At 38.9% G+C, this 18,759-nt stretch overlaps 1 protein-coding gene across 2 annotated transcripts in view; it reads left to right on the top strand.

Annotated features, from left to right (window-relative positions):
* The first annotated feature begins 27 nt into the window (after positions 1-27).
* LOC124170970 (mitochondrial 2-oxoglutarate/malate carrier protein-like) overlaps positions 28-18,759 on the top strand; it is a 32,235-nt gene continuing 13,503 nt past the window's right edge. For both annotated transcript variants that reach the window (XM_046550060.1, XM_046550059.1), the window contains exons 1-3: positions 28-210; positions 4,363-4,599; positions 4,695-4,785. In XM_046550060.1, coding sequence (XP_046406016.1) covers positions 149-210; positions 4,363-4,599; positions 4,695-4,785 — 390 coding nt within the window. In that variant the 5' untranslated portion in view covers positions 28-148. The remainder of the gene's footprint in view (positions 211-4,362; positions 4,600-4,694; positions 4,786-18,759) is intronic.

Here is an 18,759-nt window from a genome sequence, read left to right as displayed (position 1 = left end):
AGCTGACGGGAGCTTTGCGAAGCGGTTATTCCATAGAGCATGCTGGGTTATTCGAAGCGGCTGAAAGATATTGGAGAGGTCCGTGAAACTGACGGAGATCCAGGGACGTTGAGACTTTTCGTGCAATACACATTGAAGCGGGAGCAATATGACTGATAATGCGAAAGTCATTCCAAAGCCCATTAAGTTCCTATTCGGTGGATCTGCTGGGTAAGTTTGTATTTCTTTGTATTTTAATATCACTGCCATCAATTCTTCCAGCCCGTTTATTTTTTGCTAAATGTTAATATGTCAAGGTTAAGGTTTCGGTTCTTGTGTGAGTATTATTCATTTACCCTCCATACGCAGGCAAGGTTGTGATTATTCGTCAATGTATTTTCTATAATTTCGATGAATAAGTTGTTAAGTGATCTCCAGATATTGAAGGACCTATTTGAAGGACGTCGGGTTTGTGAATAATTTTATTTTTCTGGGAAATTATATTTTTACGACTCCTTTACAATCGTGCGCGGCCTCAAATAGTTGAGACAGTCAGTTCTTCCCTTAATGCGATAGATAGTTATTGTTTGCAGTTTAATTTTGACGTTATGAAAAATGTATAGACGTTTATACCCTCTGCTTTCATTCCATTATAAAAATTTTGTGGGACCCCCATAGCCAGACATTTTAAAGTGCACAACGTAATTTCATTACTCTCATTACTTCAAGGACAAGTTAATATACCCCGAGTTTTTAATTCATTACTTTATCAAACTTTCCTCCCGGGTAGTTTAACTACTTCAAACATTTTAGAAGGTGCACTTGCGAATGAAATCTGATTTAAGGAAATCTGTTACTTTCAAGGCAAAGGGCGTGAAACGAACTCTCATTTTTCTATGACTCGGGGAGGTGACCCTTAAGTACCCATGAAAAGTGTAAATGGAACAAAACTTACCGATGATCTCTCCAAATTCATCGCCTTTCATCATATCTAGTCGAGTCTGACATAGTGAGAATTGCACGGATGTCATTATGTTTCTATATGTCACTACACCATTCTTTTTTGGGCGTAGTCATTAGTGGGTTCTTACATGCCATTTTGCCGTGCTCTTCCAATTAGGTATTATATTATTAGAATTTAACGTCTGGTTATGACTGAAGGTATCCTGGGGTAAAATTTTGCTCGCCTGCGAGGAATCTCAATCAGGCTTTTACTCACGTGCTAATGAGCTATCATGTGCCTTCATTTCGGCTAAATGTATCAAAAACTTCCATTTGATGGATTAATAATCATCTAGGTATCAAGGAAAATAATTAATTTAAGCATGATAAGTCTCCAGTCAATTGCAGTTTCATAATATTTAAAACATTTGTGAAAGCTGGCATGTATGAAAAAATAGCTTCTAAAATGTTTCTCAGTTGAAAGTTACACCAGCATGCATTCACAGCGTTTTGAATAGTATTTTTGATTATTTATGCCGAATTGAATTACAATTGGCTCCTATTATTGGTGAGTTGGAAAGAGAAGTTCAGTTGACAACATGTAAACCGTGTGAAATGTGATTGGTAATAGTTTGGTATGTGAGAGATTAACTTCCTTCTCACTTTAATTCAGAGACTTATGGAAATTTTAATGGAAACAATGTTTACTGTCATAAACTGTGGCCATTATTGATTCTGCTTCCTTATATAAATGCAGCAGTAATTTGAAAGTTTTAATAGAGTTGTGCTAGGATCAAAGTTTTTGTTTGAAAACCATAAAATATCCTCATCTAAGCACTCTTCATTAACTGTCGCTCATGTTTACTGAAATTCCATGCAATATTTATCAAGGCAATTATTTTACCTCTAATAGACACCTTCAGTGACATGTATTTGCAGTTATGATGAATTGGATGGATGAGGCAGATACTTTGTGGAGATCCATTATGAGATATGAAGTGAAACACTTTGCACTTTCCACATAAAATTTATTACACTAGAGTCAACATGTTTTGCTGCACTGCAGCATTATCACAACTCGAACATGTCGACTCTAGTGTAATAAATTTTGTGTGGAAAGTGCAAAGTGTTTCACTTCATATCTTATTTGCAGTTAGTTTTTCCCTGGAATTATCATACATTCGGATTTGTTAAATAAAAAATGAGTGGTTTTGACATTTTATGTAAATCATTAAGTAAAAAATAACTGTATATGAAAATTGAATGGTAGAATTAGAAACTTTATTCTGACATACATTTATCCTGACGGTATGTACGGTAATGTCAGTAAATTATTGAGGTCCACAAAAAGTCAGGTGAATGTTTCAAGCAAAATAATTCATGAGAGCAATCAAAGAAATCTTCCCATCAAAATGTATTCTCAGCATCAGCATCTTATGCCCTTCATAAAACTGTATGTCGATGCTGATATTCATCACATATTGAAATAAAAGTCCATGCTGTTTCCTATTGAGTGGTTGTAGACTATGGCCGTTTTCCAATCCACGTAGTATGCACTCATTCACTTGTTCCCTTTCTCCCTTGCACCCTGCTCCCTTACTAATGCTCTACTGGCGCCATAAAGTGTGAACGGAAATAATGCGACCTATTGACAGTAACGAAATGTGATGCACTAGGTAGTGTTAGGACATTTAGTGGTTGATTTGAGAATCAATTTCACCTTTATACCTATATTTTTGCATGTGAAGAGCAAGAATTCACAATGGCGATCTAATATTATGTAAGGGAGCTCACATAATAAACACAAAATTACTTAAAACTCCAGTTCAAGATTTCTGAGTTTTCCATTGCCATTGCCATTTTCACGTCCACTTCCCACGAGGGCACGTGAGCGAGGGAGCACCCGCGTTCCCTTGTTCACTTACCCTTGGTTCCCTTGCGCCCTCGCCGATTGGATCCACCCTTGCTGTCGTCACATCCGTAAGTTGACGACCGAAAAGTGCACGAAGGGCGAATAGTTGCAAATTGGAAAACGGCCTATAGATTTTTATGAAAGAAAACAAATGTACAATGGGAGAACCGAAAATAGCTAAGTATTTAATGAAAACATTGAATCACCTCTGGTGTGCTTTTCATTGTTCCTAAATTCTTGGTCCTATTTGCTGTTTGTTTCCCAGGCTTACTGGTTAAAGTAATTCCATTTCTAACCTTTAAGGTGTGGATGAATGAAAGAATATTCTCTCCGCATGAATATCTTTGACAGGGCAATAGGTAGATGTTCCTCATTGAATTTAATCCTTGGAAATGAGTATTTATTGCCTCAAGAACCTATCGAACCAGTTGGTTTTGAAAGTGCCAATTGCTTTTATGTTCCAGACAGTACTATATTTTTTCATGCTTTTAATTGCTGTCTTTTTCTCAAGTACCATTCCAGTGACATTGAAATTTATGACTTGAAAACTACCTTATAAATTGCTTTAATGGTTAATGCATACATACATCAGATATACAGATTGCTGTGAACTTGTATATTAGATAATTTTGTGTTGGTTGTATCAGTTAAAATCTATATGAAATATAAAATTTGTCTTACAATAAAGCTCCCTGATATGTAAAGAATCTTTTATTTATGGCTAATGTTCCAATGACCTACTTTTGTTGGCATCCACTCAGGAGTACCACCTTTTGTGGAGGACCAAGTTATAACTCACCATCGATTTTGATTTTGTGATGCATGTGCCCAAGGAAGGAAATTTCAGCAAAATTTGCTTTGTGTAAACATAGTAACTTGCACAATTTTGTAAACGTGTTCGTATGTTCGTAAATTTGCTTCTCTTCTTCTGAGCATGTGTAATATCACTGCCTTTCTGCACACATGTATTGTGTAAACAGATATGGTGACTGGATGAGTGATTGCCTTCCCAAAGATTGTCTGCCAACCGCTTTTTCAAGTTTTTCAACACAGCCTCTGGCTGCTCACTGTTGCATTTGATTTCAATGCCTAAACATTCATCTCAACTTTATTCATTGTAAAATGTCACACAACAGTGATGTTTATTTATTTAGTTCAATTACCCCACAAAACAGCACAATGAGGCCTGTACATTGGAAGTTATAACAATCGACAACAGGCGATCTCACACACACCATCACATGTCGTGGAAGGGGCATCCTATCCCGGTGGGACTTGAACGGGGGACCTTTGTTATGGTAGGCGAGGACTTATCCCTGCCGCCACCGAGGCTGACGATCTTTGTGTGCATTCCAAAGTTTAAGAATAAATTGTCCACCTATTTAAGCAAATGTCTTAAATTACCCTCTGCTTGATTGAGATCAGGTTATTATGAAGGCAACTTTTTATAAAAAATTATTTTGCGATTATTTTTAATGAGGATGTTTGCTTTGGTACCATCTTATATAATTGTTTGGTTGAAATTATAGGATGGCAGCAACCTGCTTCGTACAGCCACTGGATCTGATTAAAAACCGAATGCAATTGAGTGGAGAAGGAGGTAAAGCAAAAGAATATAAAACTAGTTTTCATGCTCTTAGAGGTATTATTCAGAAAGAGGGCATTTTGGCTCTATACAATGGACTCTCAGCGGGTCTACTTCGCCAAGCCACATATACCACTACACGACTTGGGATATACTCTTGGTTATTTGAGAAATTTGCTGGGTAAGTATATGTTATCCCTAGAATGATTTTCCTGTGACTGAAATTTTATGTTCAGGAAATTAGATGACAAGGTGTTACCTCTTATGTGAATGCAGGGAAGGCGGAGCTCCCCCTGGTTTCTTCATGAAGGCGGCTTTGGGCATGACTGCAGGGATGGCTGGAGCGTTTGTTGGGACACCTGCTGAGGTGATGAACAGGAAATGTTAAGGAAATGAATTTCACTTTGTTTTAATCACCAACTAACTTCCTAACTTTCCTTAGTTTATTTTAATTAGATTTTTACCACATCCAATTGACTTATTAGCAGGGCAGGGCAAAATTCAGGCCAAGGAGTATTTGAAATACACAATTCAAAATACTGCTCCAGATATATTTTAAATGCAAAATACCTTTGACTTGGGTATTTGAAATACGAAATAGTATTTTAAATTTACAAAATACATTCGTATGCAATCTACATGATCATAAAATAAATATTTTACCTGCTTTAGCATGTTAAGGATAGTTACTAATAGGGCATGAGAAAAGCATGTAGGTCTATATTCATACGCTATATTTTCATTTTTATAGTAAAACTTCTCAAATGTTGCTCTCTATGAATGCTTAAACTGAGTTTCAAAACCATTCAACCTATTTTATTATTATTTACTTAATATTAATTTACTAATTGAGTCATACAGTGAATTCCACCTTGTGGGAAAAGGATACAATAATTTATATCCTATTAAACCATGAATGACTTAAAAAGATTTTGGTCGACACGATGCATTCCATAATGTGGAGCACATAGTAAGAGATGGATGATGTATTGTATTGACGGATGAACCCTTCAGAGCATTGTATAAATCAGTTGTTGCCAGCAAATTCTAGGTGTCACTTGCACACCTCAAGTGGTGCGGTAGAATTATGCCAGTGTCTGTTTCTGAATCCTCTTTGTCTCTCTCACTTGGTATTTATTGTTTGAGCCTCTGCGCAATGGAAATTAACCTTTTCGTTTCAATTTCTACAATAATATTTTACTGATGTATTTTGTATTTCAGAGTAGGAAAATACTACAAATCTGTATTTATAATGCAAAATACATTCAGGTTGTGTATTTGAAATACCAAATACAGATGTATTTCTAATACATATCTTAATACACTTGTATTTGAAATAATGCCCATCCCTGCTCATTGGAGGTACATTTCTGTTGCTCATGATTGTGGGAGTAACATGGGGTGTATACCGCTTCTCTATTCTGTACGCGTAGATAGTCTGTTGTGTGATGCCTCTCATTAAACTGAATTATTTTTGTGCTTATGTAAGTACGTGGCTGGCATTCATACCTCGTATAACACCTGCCAAGAATGTCCGTGAATTGAATGTGTGCTTAAAAGTTTGGGGGGCCCGGGGAGAGCAGCTTGCATGCCCGTGGAGATCATTGTGATGAAGAAGAGGGGATCGTTCATTGTGATCTTCCTCATTCATCCCACACTGTGGGGTGCCGCTCAGATGTTAAGTCACCACTGACAAGTATGCTGCAGTGCCGTCCAAACAATGCAGTGACGATGCATGGAAGGGAGTGGGATGGAATTTCTTCTCTGGATTGAGGCAAGTGAATTCAAAGGACTTTCACGGCCCAATCGAATCTTGGCCCTCATGGCGACCTTGCCTCTTTCCCATTAAGTGTTGGAACAGGTAAGTGTGCAAGAGGGCTCTGCAATGCCACCACATCCATGTTTGGGCTTCTTTGAGCTCATCCATTGCATTCATTCTTTGCCATGAGGAAAGATGTCTTTTGTTAAGCCTTTCTATGCAGCGGAAATAAGTCGAAGACAGCTAGGCGTGCCAGTGACATTGCTGACTAACAGATTATGAAGCTATAAGTTGATGTGGTGGTAGTTAGTGATCATTTTATAACATTCATGGGAGGGATGATGCCCCTCAAACAATAGTTTGAGAAAATGCTTCTGAAGATTCAAAATTAACACGGTGTGGTATCTATCGCATAAATGGTTTGGCATATTTAGGGTTGATGGTCACAGCATTGTGTTCCTTAAAGTATGTTCTAAAGCTCATATTATGGTTTGCGTAGAGGACTAATTTTTAAAAAATTACCAGTAATGGTCAACTTTAAATATTTAAGATTTAGTCATTGCTATCTGTAGGAGTTTCTTGGAGGAGAGTGGCAAGGGCTATCGAAAAATCAAAATATGTTTTGCTTGTTTTTAAGAATATTTTTACCCTTCTCGATGGCATCTTTAGTAGGTGACCTCATTGAAGCTTAGTAGGTTATATTTCATTGTTATCAAATTTTAATTTTAAAAGAAGAAAAAACTATGAAAAAGATATTAAAAACAAAATTAACTTATCCAAGGTACAATCAATGTGAAAGCTTCCAGGTAAAATCCATATTCAAATCCATATTACATACCTTGGGGTGATTGGGTTTTTCTTCCCAGGTTTTCCGTTGGCTCATGTTTACTTGAGCTTTGGATGCCTTTGCTGGTGTAAATAGGGGGGAAATGAGTCTCTTGATGATTAGGAATGAAAGCCTTGGCTCCCTTGCTTCATTTCATGTTTTTGTGCTTATCCTCAAAGTTGGTGTTTCCTCACCTCTTGAGTGATTTTATTTTGCTATCCTTAATAGCAACACACACACAAATGGGATAAAAACTGCAGTTACTTTGAAGGGCAAAATATCCTCTGCCATCGAACACTCAGCCTAATGTCAATGTCTGTTTTAATGATGTGGCCATTTTTCTATTTCTATCTTTATAGCTCCTCCCATTAGTTGGCAAAAACAAATTTCTCCTTGGCTAATATATGACCATTTGGTGAAAATGGTGTGACCCTGTTTTCTACTTGCCTCATCACCAAGATTCTCATTTGCCTGAATGAAGAAATGAATTGCTGCTAAAGCCTAAGCTTGGGTGATAAGGTTTTGGCTGCCTGTCAGTCGTGTGGGCCCCTTGCAAGGCAAACATCACTTTGTCTTTTTGAAAAAAATGCCAAGTACCTCCTTCCTCAAAATCTCAACTCTCAGCAGTGAAGTCATGGAAGAAGTTGGTGCGAAGGAGTCCGAGGCCATGGTTACGTTTTGGGACTCCTGAAGGATTGCGCGTTTGCACTCTGATTTACCAAAGCTGCTGCCCCAAAATGACTTAGGATGAGAATGTTATCCATCCAAATGGATAAATTTATTAGGTACCTTCTCATTGATTAGGTTTTATAGTTTTCCTTGTTTGGAATTTCTTAATAAAGGTTTTTTTTGTTTTGTTGTGTGTGTTAAGATGTGAAGTCAACAAGATTAAAGGTTAAATTGAAATTCTTTTTACCTTTATAAAAGCATTTGAAATTTTTTTACTCATCTTGGAGGCAGTGTGTAGCTAAATGGATTAATATGTAATGTTTTTAGTGTTTGTTTATATCATTTTTTTGTCAATTAGTCAAGCAGTTATAGTGACATTTGATTTGAGGCAAATGGGGGAAGAAGGGCAGAAAGATGGAGGGCAGATATGTGTGCTGGTAATGGGTGTCAGCACTGGATATGGTAACTTAGTGTTCTGAGATTTGAGCAGAAAATAATTCGTGAGGGTAGTTGGGTGAACTCGAATCTTTGTTGTTACTAGGTATTACCTTTCATACCTAGGTATTCTATTTTTATGCTATGATGAAATTATTTCCCAGATAGCACAAAAGGAAGAGAGTTACGCATTTCTTATTGTTTTCTTACAGAAAAAAATTATAAGCAGCTTATCGTAAGCTAAGGGACTTAAATGATGCAAGGATAAGATTTTAGGGAAGAATAGGGGAAGTAGGGAATGCTGTCACCACTGATTAGCATAAATCGCTTCTGTTGGAGCACCAAAGGTGGCAGAACAACGTACTACACATGCTACGCTGCTCTGCCCGACATGAATTTAAAAGCCTACCGGTGAAATTCAGTGAGTCTTTATAAGAGCTGAGCCACTATAACAGATTTTCCCATATACAGCAAAAATTTAACAAATGTAAGCGACTGGCTGGTGAAGATACAATGCATACGTACTTTATCCTAATGGTGGTAAGAAAAATGGATACGGGGAGAAGTGAACCTATAAGCGGCAGCTGTGCATGCTAACCACTACATGACAGTGTCAGGTGGAAAGGAATGGCAGAGGTACCTATTTAAAATGTTATTGTGTAGAAAAACTTAGATTCTGTGTGCATGAAAGAAGCTGAATTCATTCAAAATTCCAAACATCTGACTTTTATGAATTTTAATTTTTGTTCAGTTAGCCCGATGAATAAATTATTGATACTAGAGTTTTCATTCCGGTATTTTATATCCCACGTTACTATTCATATGAATACACATTTCTTTCATATGGCCGTGGTTTCGCAATCATTTCATAAATGTGAATGATTTTGAAAATATGGCCATATATTAATAATGAAATACACTTTGTTACTTCCACAAGATTTTGTGGAAGTAACAAAGTGTATTTCATAATTAATATGGAGCCCTTCCACCACGTAAAAGCTTCAAGTTTCGATTTATGGCTATATGATGTAATTTCTACTCATACCATAAAAGTGCCAAGGATAGAAAAATTATTCTTGTACAGAAATCCCTTAATGAATACGGTCGGATCCGGATTTAACGTCTTCGCATTTAACGTTTTTCCGCATTTAGCGTTTATTTTTTTTAATTCCCGATTCCTTCCTTATTAGGACAATGTAAAAATTATCCGTATTTAGTGTTTCCGCATTTTGCGTTTTTCCGCATTTATGGTCGTAAAAATTTGTCCTGCCCAAGATTTTTTTGCCCGATTTAACGTTTTTTCATGACGGTTCATCCAAATCTTCGAATTTATGCTCATCAACAAGAACAGTCTCATGAAAGTTTACCAAGAGTCGATAGAATCTACCGGGGAACGCTTCTTCAACTGCTTTCTTCCGCGAGCGCAGCGAGTGATTTGAGTTGGGTGATTTGTCTTCTCGTAACGTTTCGCTCCCCTTCTGATCCAAACACCAGACACTTACTTTTCATATCAGATCCGATCTAATGGAGCAAAGTCATCCCTTAATAACCTCGAGCTACCTTATCCTTCACTTCTTGAACTTGACCTCGATGATACGCGACGACTGATGACACGAGTTATCCTCCGACCCTGATAAAAATAAACTCCTCCATTAAGGAGAGGTTTACCCTCCATTGAGGGTACAGGAAGGATAGGTGTACCCTTCCTGTACCCTTCAGCAAGGGTACACGAAGGGTATTTTAGAACATTGGTGGGTACGCCCTCTCCTTCCTGGAGGGTACGGGAAGGGTTTGGCCAGCCTCGATGAAGGGTACAGGAAGGATAAGTGTACCCTTCCTGTACCCTTCAGCAAGGGTACACGAAGGGTATTTTAGAACATTGGTGGGTACGCCCTCTCCTTCCTGGAGGGTACGGGAAGGGTTTGGCCAGCCTCAATGAAGGGTACAGGAAGGGTAGGATAAAATAAAAACTAAAAATCCATAAATTAACATAAAAATTTAAAAAAACGCTAATAAACTAAATTAAACGAATGGGGAAGAGTTGCTACAGTGATTTCTAAAGTTATAGGGCATAAAAAAAATAAGCCTTCACGTGGTCTTGAACCCTGGACCTACGTATTACAGGTTCACGAACTAGAGATTTTACAACCTCGGCTATCGAGGTACTTACAGGAGTAGTTTCTCAACGGAACTTATACTACAAAATCTTAAGATGAGAATCGCATCCGGGCCTATGTGGAAGAAAGCTGTGACTTTTTTCTACCACACCTATTTCGTTTCAGAAAATAAGATCGGCATTCTAATACTGAACATCGCTCTAGCGATGTCTCATTGTCAGCCACACAAATAGGTTACATCCTAAAACGTGAATGGAAGAACTTCTAAATGAGCTTTTTTCACACAATTACAGAAACTATTGTGTACAGTGGCGTAGTCAGGAATTTCGTTTGGGGGGGTCCAAAACCAGGTGGGAAAATTTTTGAAAAACAGGATAGTAAGTATTGGAGTTCAACTTATTCAAACACTTTTCATAATCGAAAACACTTCAATAGTCAAAGAAATATTTTTTAAATTCATTATTTTTCAATATTTTGATTTCTATTATGAAGGAAAATGATTGTGTTTTTATACTTCGGGGGGGCGGAGGGTCCGAACCCTCCGGACCCCACCCCTGGATACGCCCCTGAATATGTATATTATTGTTTTCCTTAGGGAAATTTTAAAGATTAGTTGTGTAGCCCGTCTATCTTTGCTTTCAAAGACTGCTTACGTTCTTGTACGGAACTCAATACTCTTTAGCAGGTGAAAGTAGCTAAGGAGACTTTCAGGATATGCTTTCTTCAGTTATAAATGCTAAGTCCCAAGGAAGGGTAAACTAAGGATTTTTCTCTCCTTCCCTTACCCTTAATGGTGGGTAGAGGAAGGGTACACGGATGATAAGGGAAGGAGTTCCAAGGAAGGGTACACGAAGGATTTTTCTCTCCTTCCCTTACCCTTAATGGTGGGTAGAGGAAGGGTAAACGGATGATAAGGGAAGGAGTTCCAAGGAAGGGTACACAAAGGATTTTTCTCTCCTTCCCTTACCCTTAATGGTGGGTAGAGGAAGGGTACACGGATGGTAAGGGAAGGAGTTCCAAGGAAGGGTACACGAAGGATTTTTCTCTCCTTCCCTTACCCTTAATGGTGGGTAGAGGAAGGGTACACGGATGATAAGGGAAGGAGTTCCAAGGAAGGGTACACGAAGGATTTTTCTCTCCTTCCCTTACCCTTAATTGTGGGTAGAGGAAGGGTACACGGATGGTAAGGGAAGGAGTTCCAAGGAAGGGTACACGAAGGATTTTTCTCTCCTTCCCTTACCCTTAATGGTGGGTTGAGGAAGGATACACGGATGGTAAGGGAAGGAGTTCCAAGGAAGGGTACACGAAGGATTTTTCTCTCCTTCCCTTACCCTTAATGGTGGGTAGGGCGTGGGTTGTGCAAGGGTAACTACCCACCATGAAGGATGCCACCCTTCCTGTACCCTTCCTGTACCCACCATGGTGGAGTTTATTTTTGTCAGGGGAGGGCCGCTACAATAATGGTTTTCTCGTTATGTTTTCAATTGATGGCTTATGCCCCTTTCAACTCTACTCCCTACGGGCAGTCGATTATTAGCCCAATATTTTTTCAGTCGGCTACTTTCTCTTTTCAAAAGAGGAGGCCCAATATAAATTGCGCAGTTCACTAGAAGATTCTTTCTGTAATCCATTCCAAGGTCAGTTTCCACGGAGGAACAGCGAAAGAACAGAGGAAGTGTTTCCCCTGTCATGACCGTGAGTGAGAGCATTCTTTCCCTACGGAACAACATTATTTTACATCGTAATTTAGATATCCCGGAGCCAATTTATCGACATACGGCTGGTTGATATCGCTGTCGATTCAAAAATATTTATCTGGTGCTAATTAATGTCAAAAGAGAATGACAATCGGAGTTGTGACGAACTATCACGGTCCATGGCTCTAAATAAATCGCTCATGCTGGAAAAAAATCACCGCATACTTACGGTAGAATAGATGAGCGTGGAAAAATACGAAAATTCGGCAGGTATCCCTTGGTGGTTGACTTCGACATCATAACCCTGACGAAATTGCCAAACTCCAGAGGCACTGACAATTTTTCGGATGAAATCCAGTTCTGTTGAAGATTAAACCTTTTCACTTAACAGAGTTTAGCTAATCGTTATTCAAGGTCCAACCAAATTTTATTAAAAGCTGCCGAGAAACAAGGCGAGTCGGAGTCAAGGTGATCAGCGCGCCGCGTAAGCAACTTCTCCCGGCTCCATTCGACCTGCATAAGGCCGCGGATATATGACAACGAATCTGGTGTTATCATCGATTTGAATCACCATCGACTTGACGCATACTAAAGTAAGATTCTACTTTTTTTGGATGACCTCGAAATCCAAAATGTGCGCATAGGAGGCTTTTTAAAGGCTCATAAATCCCTTGTTTCGCCGAGGCAACAGAAAACGTTAAGTTGGCAAAATTCCAGAAAACCTCCCTTTTACTAGATATTCGGTAGTTGAGAATTCGGGATTAGCGATCTTCTGCTCTCCCTTTATTTCACTCATTCCTCATGATTTTTCGAGTACCTACTTACACCTTTTCTTATTATATTAGAAATGTTATAGTCATCTACATGTCACTTTTACAGAAAAAATTCTAAATTTCATCGAGACCACTGAAATATGCATAAAAATGGAATCAATAATGACCAAAATAATAATAATCTGTGTGGGAATGCTTTTAAGTTGATGTTTATTAGAATTTTCTTAAAATATTTCATTAAAACAATTGTCATCCTCTCATTACTTATTTTTACTACCCATTTTTTTAGCTGATTCCTGAAAAGTATTATCCAACCTTCATAGGGCAGAGAACATTTCATTAAAGAATTTTTTGCTGCATTCAGCACATTTTAGTTACTTAAAATAATATTTTTTATTCATAAAGAGCCATTCCAATCATTACAGACCCTAAAACCTGAAAAAAAATGGCAGGTCCTCATTTAGTGTTTTTCCGCATTTAGTGTTTTAAATTTTGTCCCCCCTGAAAAACCTTAAATCAGGATTCCACTGTATCCTAAAACGATGATATAATAAGTAACATCATCTAGGGAAGTGCTGAAAGTTAGGCCTCCCATTTTTTCATTAGTCTGAATGTTTGCTGGCCTGGTCATAAGAAAACACCAACGTGCTTACTTATTAGCTCCTTCCTTAGTTTTTCCTTTCACCGTAGTGTAAAAAACTGTAACAAGATTCAAAATGACAAATGTTAAATATGTTACTTCCTTTACCGTTGATTTTTTTTATATATCCGAAAATGACTCTGTTGAAACATACTTGTGTTATATTTACAAGCATTGCCTCTGTGTTTACATGGTATCAGAATGGGTGCTTTATGGCTCTCTGTAACTGAAGTATGTATTTCATCCTTCAACTCGTCATAATCGAAGTTAATTCTACAGTGACTTTTTTTACTCACCTCTGACACTGTTTTTCTTCTTCTTCATGTTGGAGGAAAGTCTTGGAAAGTGTGAGGCCCTCTTCTTTCTTATCTTCATCCACTAACTTTAAGTTGAAGATATTTATTATTGTCTACCATCTCCATTTTGTTTCGAGTTTTCTTCTCTCCTCTTATCTAAGCTTTTATTTCGTTCAAGGCCCCTGAGTTATCTCTGTTAGCTTGTGAGAGTGTATCATGTTATATACAGTAGACTCTCGTTAATATGAACAACGTTATTTAGAAGTTCTCGTTTTTACAAAGAAAATCGTTGGTCTCGAGGAAAAGGCCCATCCAAGCTATAGGAAAAGAAACGCTATTACGAAATTTTCGTTTTTACGAAATTACAAACCTCAGTCCCGGTCCCAGCGGTGACAAAATGAACTTTATTACGAAGTTCCACGCATAAGCGATGGCATTTAGATGGATATTCACCACGCTAAGTTTTAATAATCATGCCACGTTTAAGTTCTCCTCGTGCACTGTGACCAAGAGCGTCATTTATGGTTCTTTCTTCACCATACACGCAACGTCATGTAATAAGCTTCATTCCTGGGGAATCATGGTAACAGACTCATTACAGCTTGTAAATTTGATGTACAGTTAGTTCTCTTCCTACGCACATTTGATTTACGAACTTTCAGAGATGCCAGCATTCAAAAATTTCAAAGTTCGAATTTGGCACCTTTTGATTTGGCCGTTTCTACGCGGTGTGGCATAGAGGAAATCATATTCTGGGCATAATCTAAACAAAGTATCATTGAATCCGGTGTGAAGTTAGGAACTTTTCAGTGTTTCGCCCATTGTTCCTTGCTGCGGAGAGCGATTTTTTTCGGCTGCATTGCGTGGCACGCCCAGCAAGATCAGTTCGTCACAATCGTGAGTTACTGCACAATTGTAATGAAGTGTTGCATTCTGCAGGATAACCGTACTCCTTAATGCCTTGCATACAGTCCGGCCAGCGAGAGTTGTCCGATTACGGCACAATAGGAGGTGCGGATAACCCTTCGCCAGTACGGTTTGCAGCCAATCGCTGTCCCCCAAACGCACCTCACACCATCGCCTAGTCGTACAACGTTGTCAAATGCATAAAGAGCAGCTAAATAAGCCTGATCCACTGAAACATGCCCTTAATTTGAATGTACTAAGCAAGCAATTCTTCCACTGGGTCCTTCACGCTCGTCGTCCTTTCCGTCTCCTTTCTTCACGGAGCCCTTTATAGGCATTTCACTTTCTTACCTGGCAACGCTGCCCCGACCTAGACTATTCTGCCTGTCAGCGGACAACTCTTGGCGGCCGGACCATAGGTTTATCAACTTAGGAACAATGTCTTGGAACGCATCTAGTTCATATATCGGACTTACTGTACTTGGGAGGATATCAACCCTCGATTATGTCATGCCGCATGCCAAAACTGAAACGAATTTTCCTGTTTATATATATTTCCACGTAATTTAATCGCGTTTATCACATACGGTTTTTTCGACGATTCTTAAAAGGAACGTTCGTACGAACTTCGTTATTATGAACCTCCGGTATTTCAGTCCCCTGAACATAGTAATAACGAGAGTGCTGTATTGTGTGAATAGGGTAGTTTCCTTCATCAAGAAATCGAAAGGCATTGATTGTGATTCGTTACCCACCATTAGTGTATTCATAATATACAAATTATTTGGTTTTAGAAATACCGGTTTAGACGAATGGCAAGGGTCAATTTTATCCTCATTTGAAAAAGGCCAGATTGCCGCCCATGCGATGCCACTCCACGTGACGTCACAGGGACCTAGTTTCTATACGAGTGGATAGGAGTTTTACGTCGTCTGAGATTACCAATGCATGCATGAGGCTCAGAGCTCAGGGAAACGTCTCTTAATAATCACCTATTAAAAGTGTCAATTGTTGGAAAGTTTCCTTCGTTTGATGAGGTATTAATAATCCTTATTTAAGCCAAGCGCCACCAGCTGGTGGGGTACTCCGCTACCTGCTAGCATCCTGCATTGTAGCAGCGCTCAAGCCTCGCCCCAAGGTCACCTCACAGGGTGGCAATGAGAACCAGAACGACGTCACACGGATTTTTTCCTGGCATTCATACTTACCCGTCGCGTTTGCGCACGCTTGAAAATTTTCATATTTTGTTTAGTAGCGAAAAATAGATATTGTCATTCGAAAATCTAAGAGCGTGAAATAAGTACTCCAGGAGTAATAATCTTTCGATTTAGGCAATAAAAAAATAATGGGAAACCACCCTATTCCCTAGTGTTGGTAGTTGTTGTTGTACTGATGACTGTGTTTCCACATCATCTTAGCCCATACAGTTCTCCTTACGGGGATGGTAGATATTTGTCATAGTTACGTCTTAGAATCGGAAACATAGCAAACTAATCTCCTCATCCACTGCATACTTCATACCAATCACTGATTCTTCATGGGGTGTACTGCGTAACTCCTACACTTTTTTGTCAGATTTTAGATTTTATCATGAATAAAAGGTCAATTTCTCGCGGGTCTGGTAGTCGAGAGTGGGGATCTGTTGACCAATATGTTTCATCTAATGTGAGATCATCAAAGCAATCCGAAGGAAATGACACTGGGGTATCTGCTGTTGACCAATAGATGAATTAAGGGCTTCAATTTGCATGGAGAAATCTTATATTCATGTCGTTCTGGAGTAGAACTTGTGGGATAATTCTCTTGTTCACAAGTGATTGTTTTGTAAATTCTTTTGCAATTTTCGGCTTTATACTCTCATTAAATTGTATGCATAACCATGGGCGTACCTAGTGTAGGGCTGGAGGGAGCAGCTGCCCCCACAAGAAGCATAAATTTCAAAATATATGAAAGTTTGGAACAAATTTTACTTTAAACCCATAAAAATTTTATCAGTACATATAAGACATGTGGCTAAAATAAAAATCCTCTTTTTCCAAGCAAATGATTTTAAAAACAAATGAAGCGCTATTATAATTTTCTTAAAATGTTGGTTTTATTCACCTTTTCCGAGCTAAAATGACACAACTTGAATGACCATGGCTTGCTTCCCCCCCAGTTTTGATCCTGAGTATGCCCTTTTGACTAGTTTTTACTAGAGATGTGCGAATAGTATCCGCGAATACTCGAATACCTCGAATAATAGAAAGTATTCGATATTCGAGATCTCGAATAGTTATGCCAAAGGTACCGTCTCGAATACCTCGAATACTTTGAATTTCGCGTCATACACTGTCGCTCGCACGTCGTTGGTAGTTGGCTCGGAAAAATGAGAACTCGTCTAGTGCATGCAGCGCCGTTTTAGGCAAGCTGACGAAATACATCAAATTCACGGGTTTGAGCGGTGAAAAGAGTTCGACGTGGGTAACCGAAATTGATCGGATGAAAAAAATCCGAAAATCCCAGGTGTCCCCTATCAGGAGAACCTCAGTTCCGTGGGATAGCGACATTGGCGCATTTCCCACGATCCGCTATCCCCATCCATTCAGCGTTCACCCCCCCCCTCTCAGACGATTTCCTCTTCCCCGAAAACAAAAAAAAGGTCCCGGCTCGTGCAGGGATCATATTACGAAGACCTCAGCTTTGAAAAAAATATCAAGTTACCGGAAAATAATAGAATCGTGTTTCACCCTTCCCTCTTTCTCCCCACTGACCATTTTCCCGCATCCATCTTATGATAAAATGAGAGGAGGTGTTTGCCGTGTGTCCTTTGTGGCTAATAATGACAAGCACTTATTTTGAATCTTCCCCAGGAGATGAAACTACCATAGGGAGGAACTCAGTGCCGTGGGATAGTGACATTGGCGCATTTCCCACGATCTGCTATCCCCTCCATTCAGCATTCGCCTCACCCACTCTTGACGATTTCCTCTTCTCCGAAATCAAACAAAAGATCCCAGCTCGCGCAGGGATTGTATTACAAAAACCTTAGCTTCAAAAAATATCAAGTTACGCGAGAAAAATAGAAACGTGTCTCGCACCCACCCCCTTTTCTCACCCACTGACCTTTTTCTACCTACCTGCTTCGAATTTCCCCCTTTCTCGAGGTCAACTGCTGCATGAGTCATCTACTAGCCCGAAAGGTGTCTAACAATGACTTTCGGCAATTGTTATTACACCTTTATTGGATTGAAATATTAGTAATGTGCGCGTAATTTAAAAAAGAATAAGACCAAACACGACATATTTCTGACTTTATTTAAGCATTTTGCGCAAGAAAATAAATACCGGGAAGAAGAAGAAATACGACGGAGGCTTAGCATTTTGGCGTAATGCTCAAATAGGGTGGTTTCCTATTATTTTTTATTGCCTAAATCGAAAGATTATCACTCCTGGAGTACGTATTTAACGCTTTTAGTTTTTTATGAGACTATATCTATTTTTCGCGATTAAATTAAAAGTGAAAATTTTCAAGCGCGCGAAAACGCGACGGGTAAGTATGAATGCCGGGAAAAACTCCGCGTGACGTCGTTCTGGTTCCCGCTGCCGCAAGTGAGGTGACCTTGGGGCGAGGCTCTGAGCGCTATTACGACGCAGGATGCTAGCAGGTAGCCGAGTACCATGCTAGCTGGTAGCGCTTGGCTTAAATAAGGATTATTAATACCTTATCAAACAGACTGTGTGATTATCAAGACATGTTTCCCTGAGCTCTGTGCCTCATGCATGCATTGGTAACCTCAGACGATGTAAAACTCCGATCCTCTCGTGTAGAAAATAGGTCCCTGTGATGTCACGTGGAGTGGCATCGCATAGGCGCCAATCTGGCCTTTTTCAAATGAGGTAAAATTGAACATTGCCATTGGTCTAAACCGGTATTTCTAGAACGAAATAATTTGTATATTATGAATACAGTAATGGTGGGTAACGAATCACAATCAATGCCTTTCGTTTTCTTTAATGAAGGAAACTACCCTATTGTTTACATAAAATTAAAATATTCCATTGATCAGCTAAATTCCTGTTTGAATCCTTTAAAGGCAATCACAATTACTCGCCAAAATCTTGGGTTTCCTGCTGCATAGGCGACCTAGTCAAACATTTTCACATTCATCGTTTAGTATTCGAGGTATTCGAAATTCGAGGTATTCGAATATTCGAGCAATGATTTAATATTCGAATTCGAT

Source organism: Ischnura elegans, chromosome X (genome assembly GCF_921293095.1).
Source record: "Ischnura elegans chromosome X, ioIscEleg1.1, whole genome shotgun sequence".
In the NCBI taxonomy this organism is placed as follows: domain Eukaryota; kingdom Metazoa; phylum Arthropoda; class Insecta; order Odonata; family Coenagrionidae; genus Ischnura; species Ischnura elegans.
This window is presented reverse-complemented; position numbering and strand designations above follow the sequence as displayed.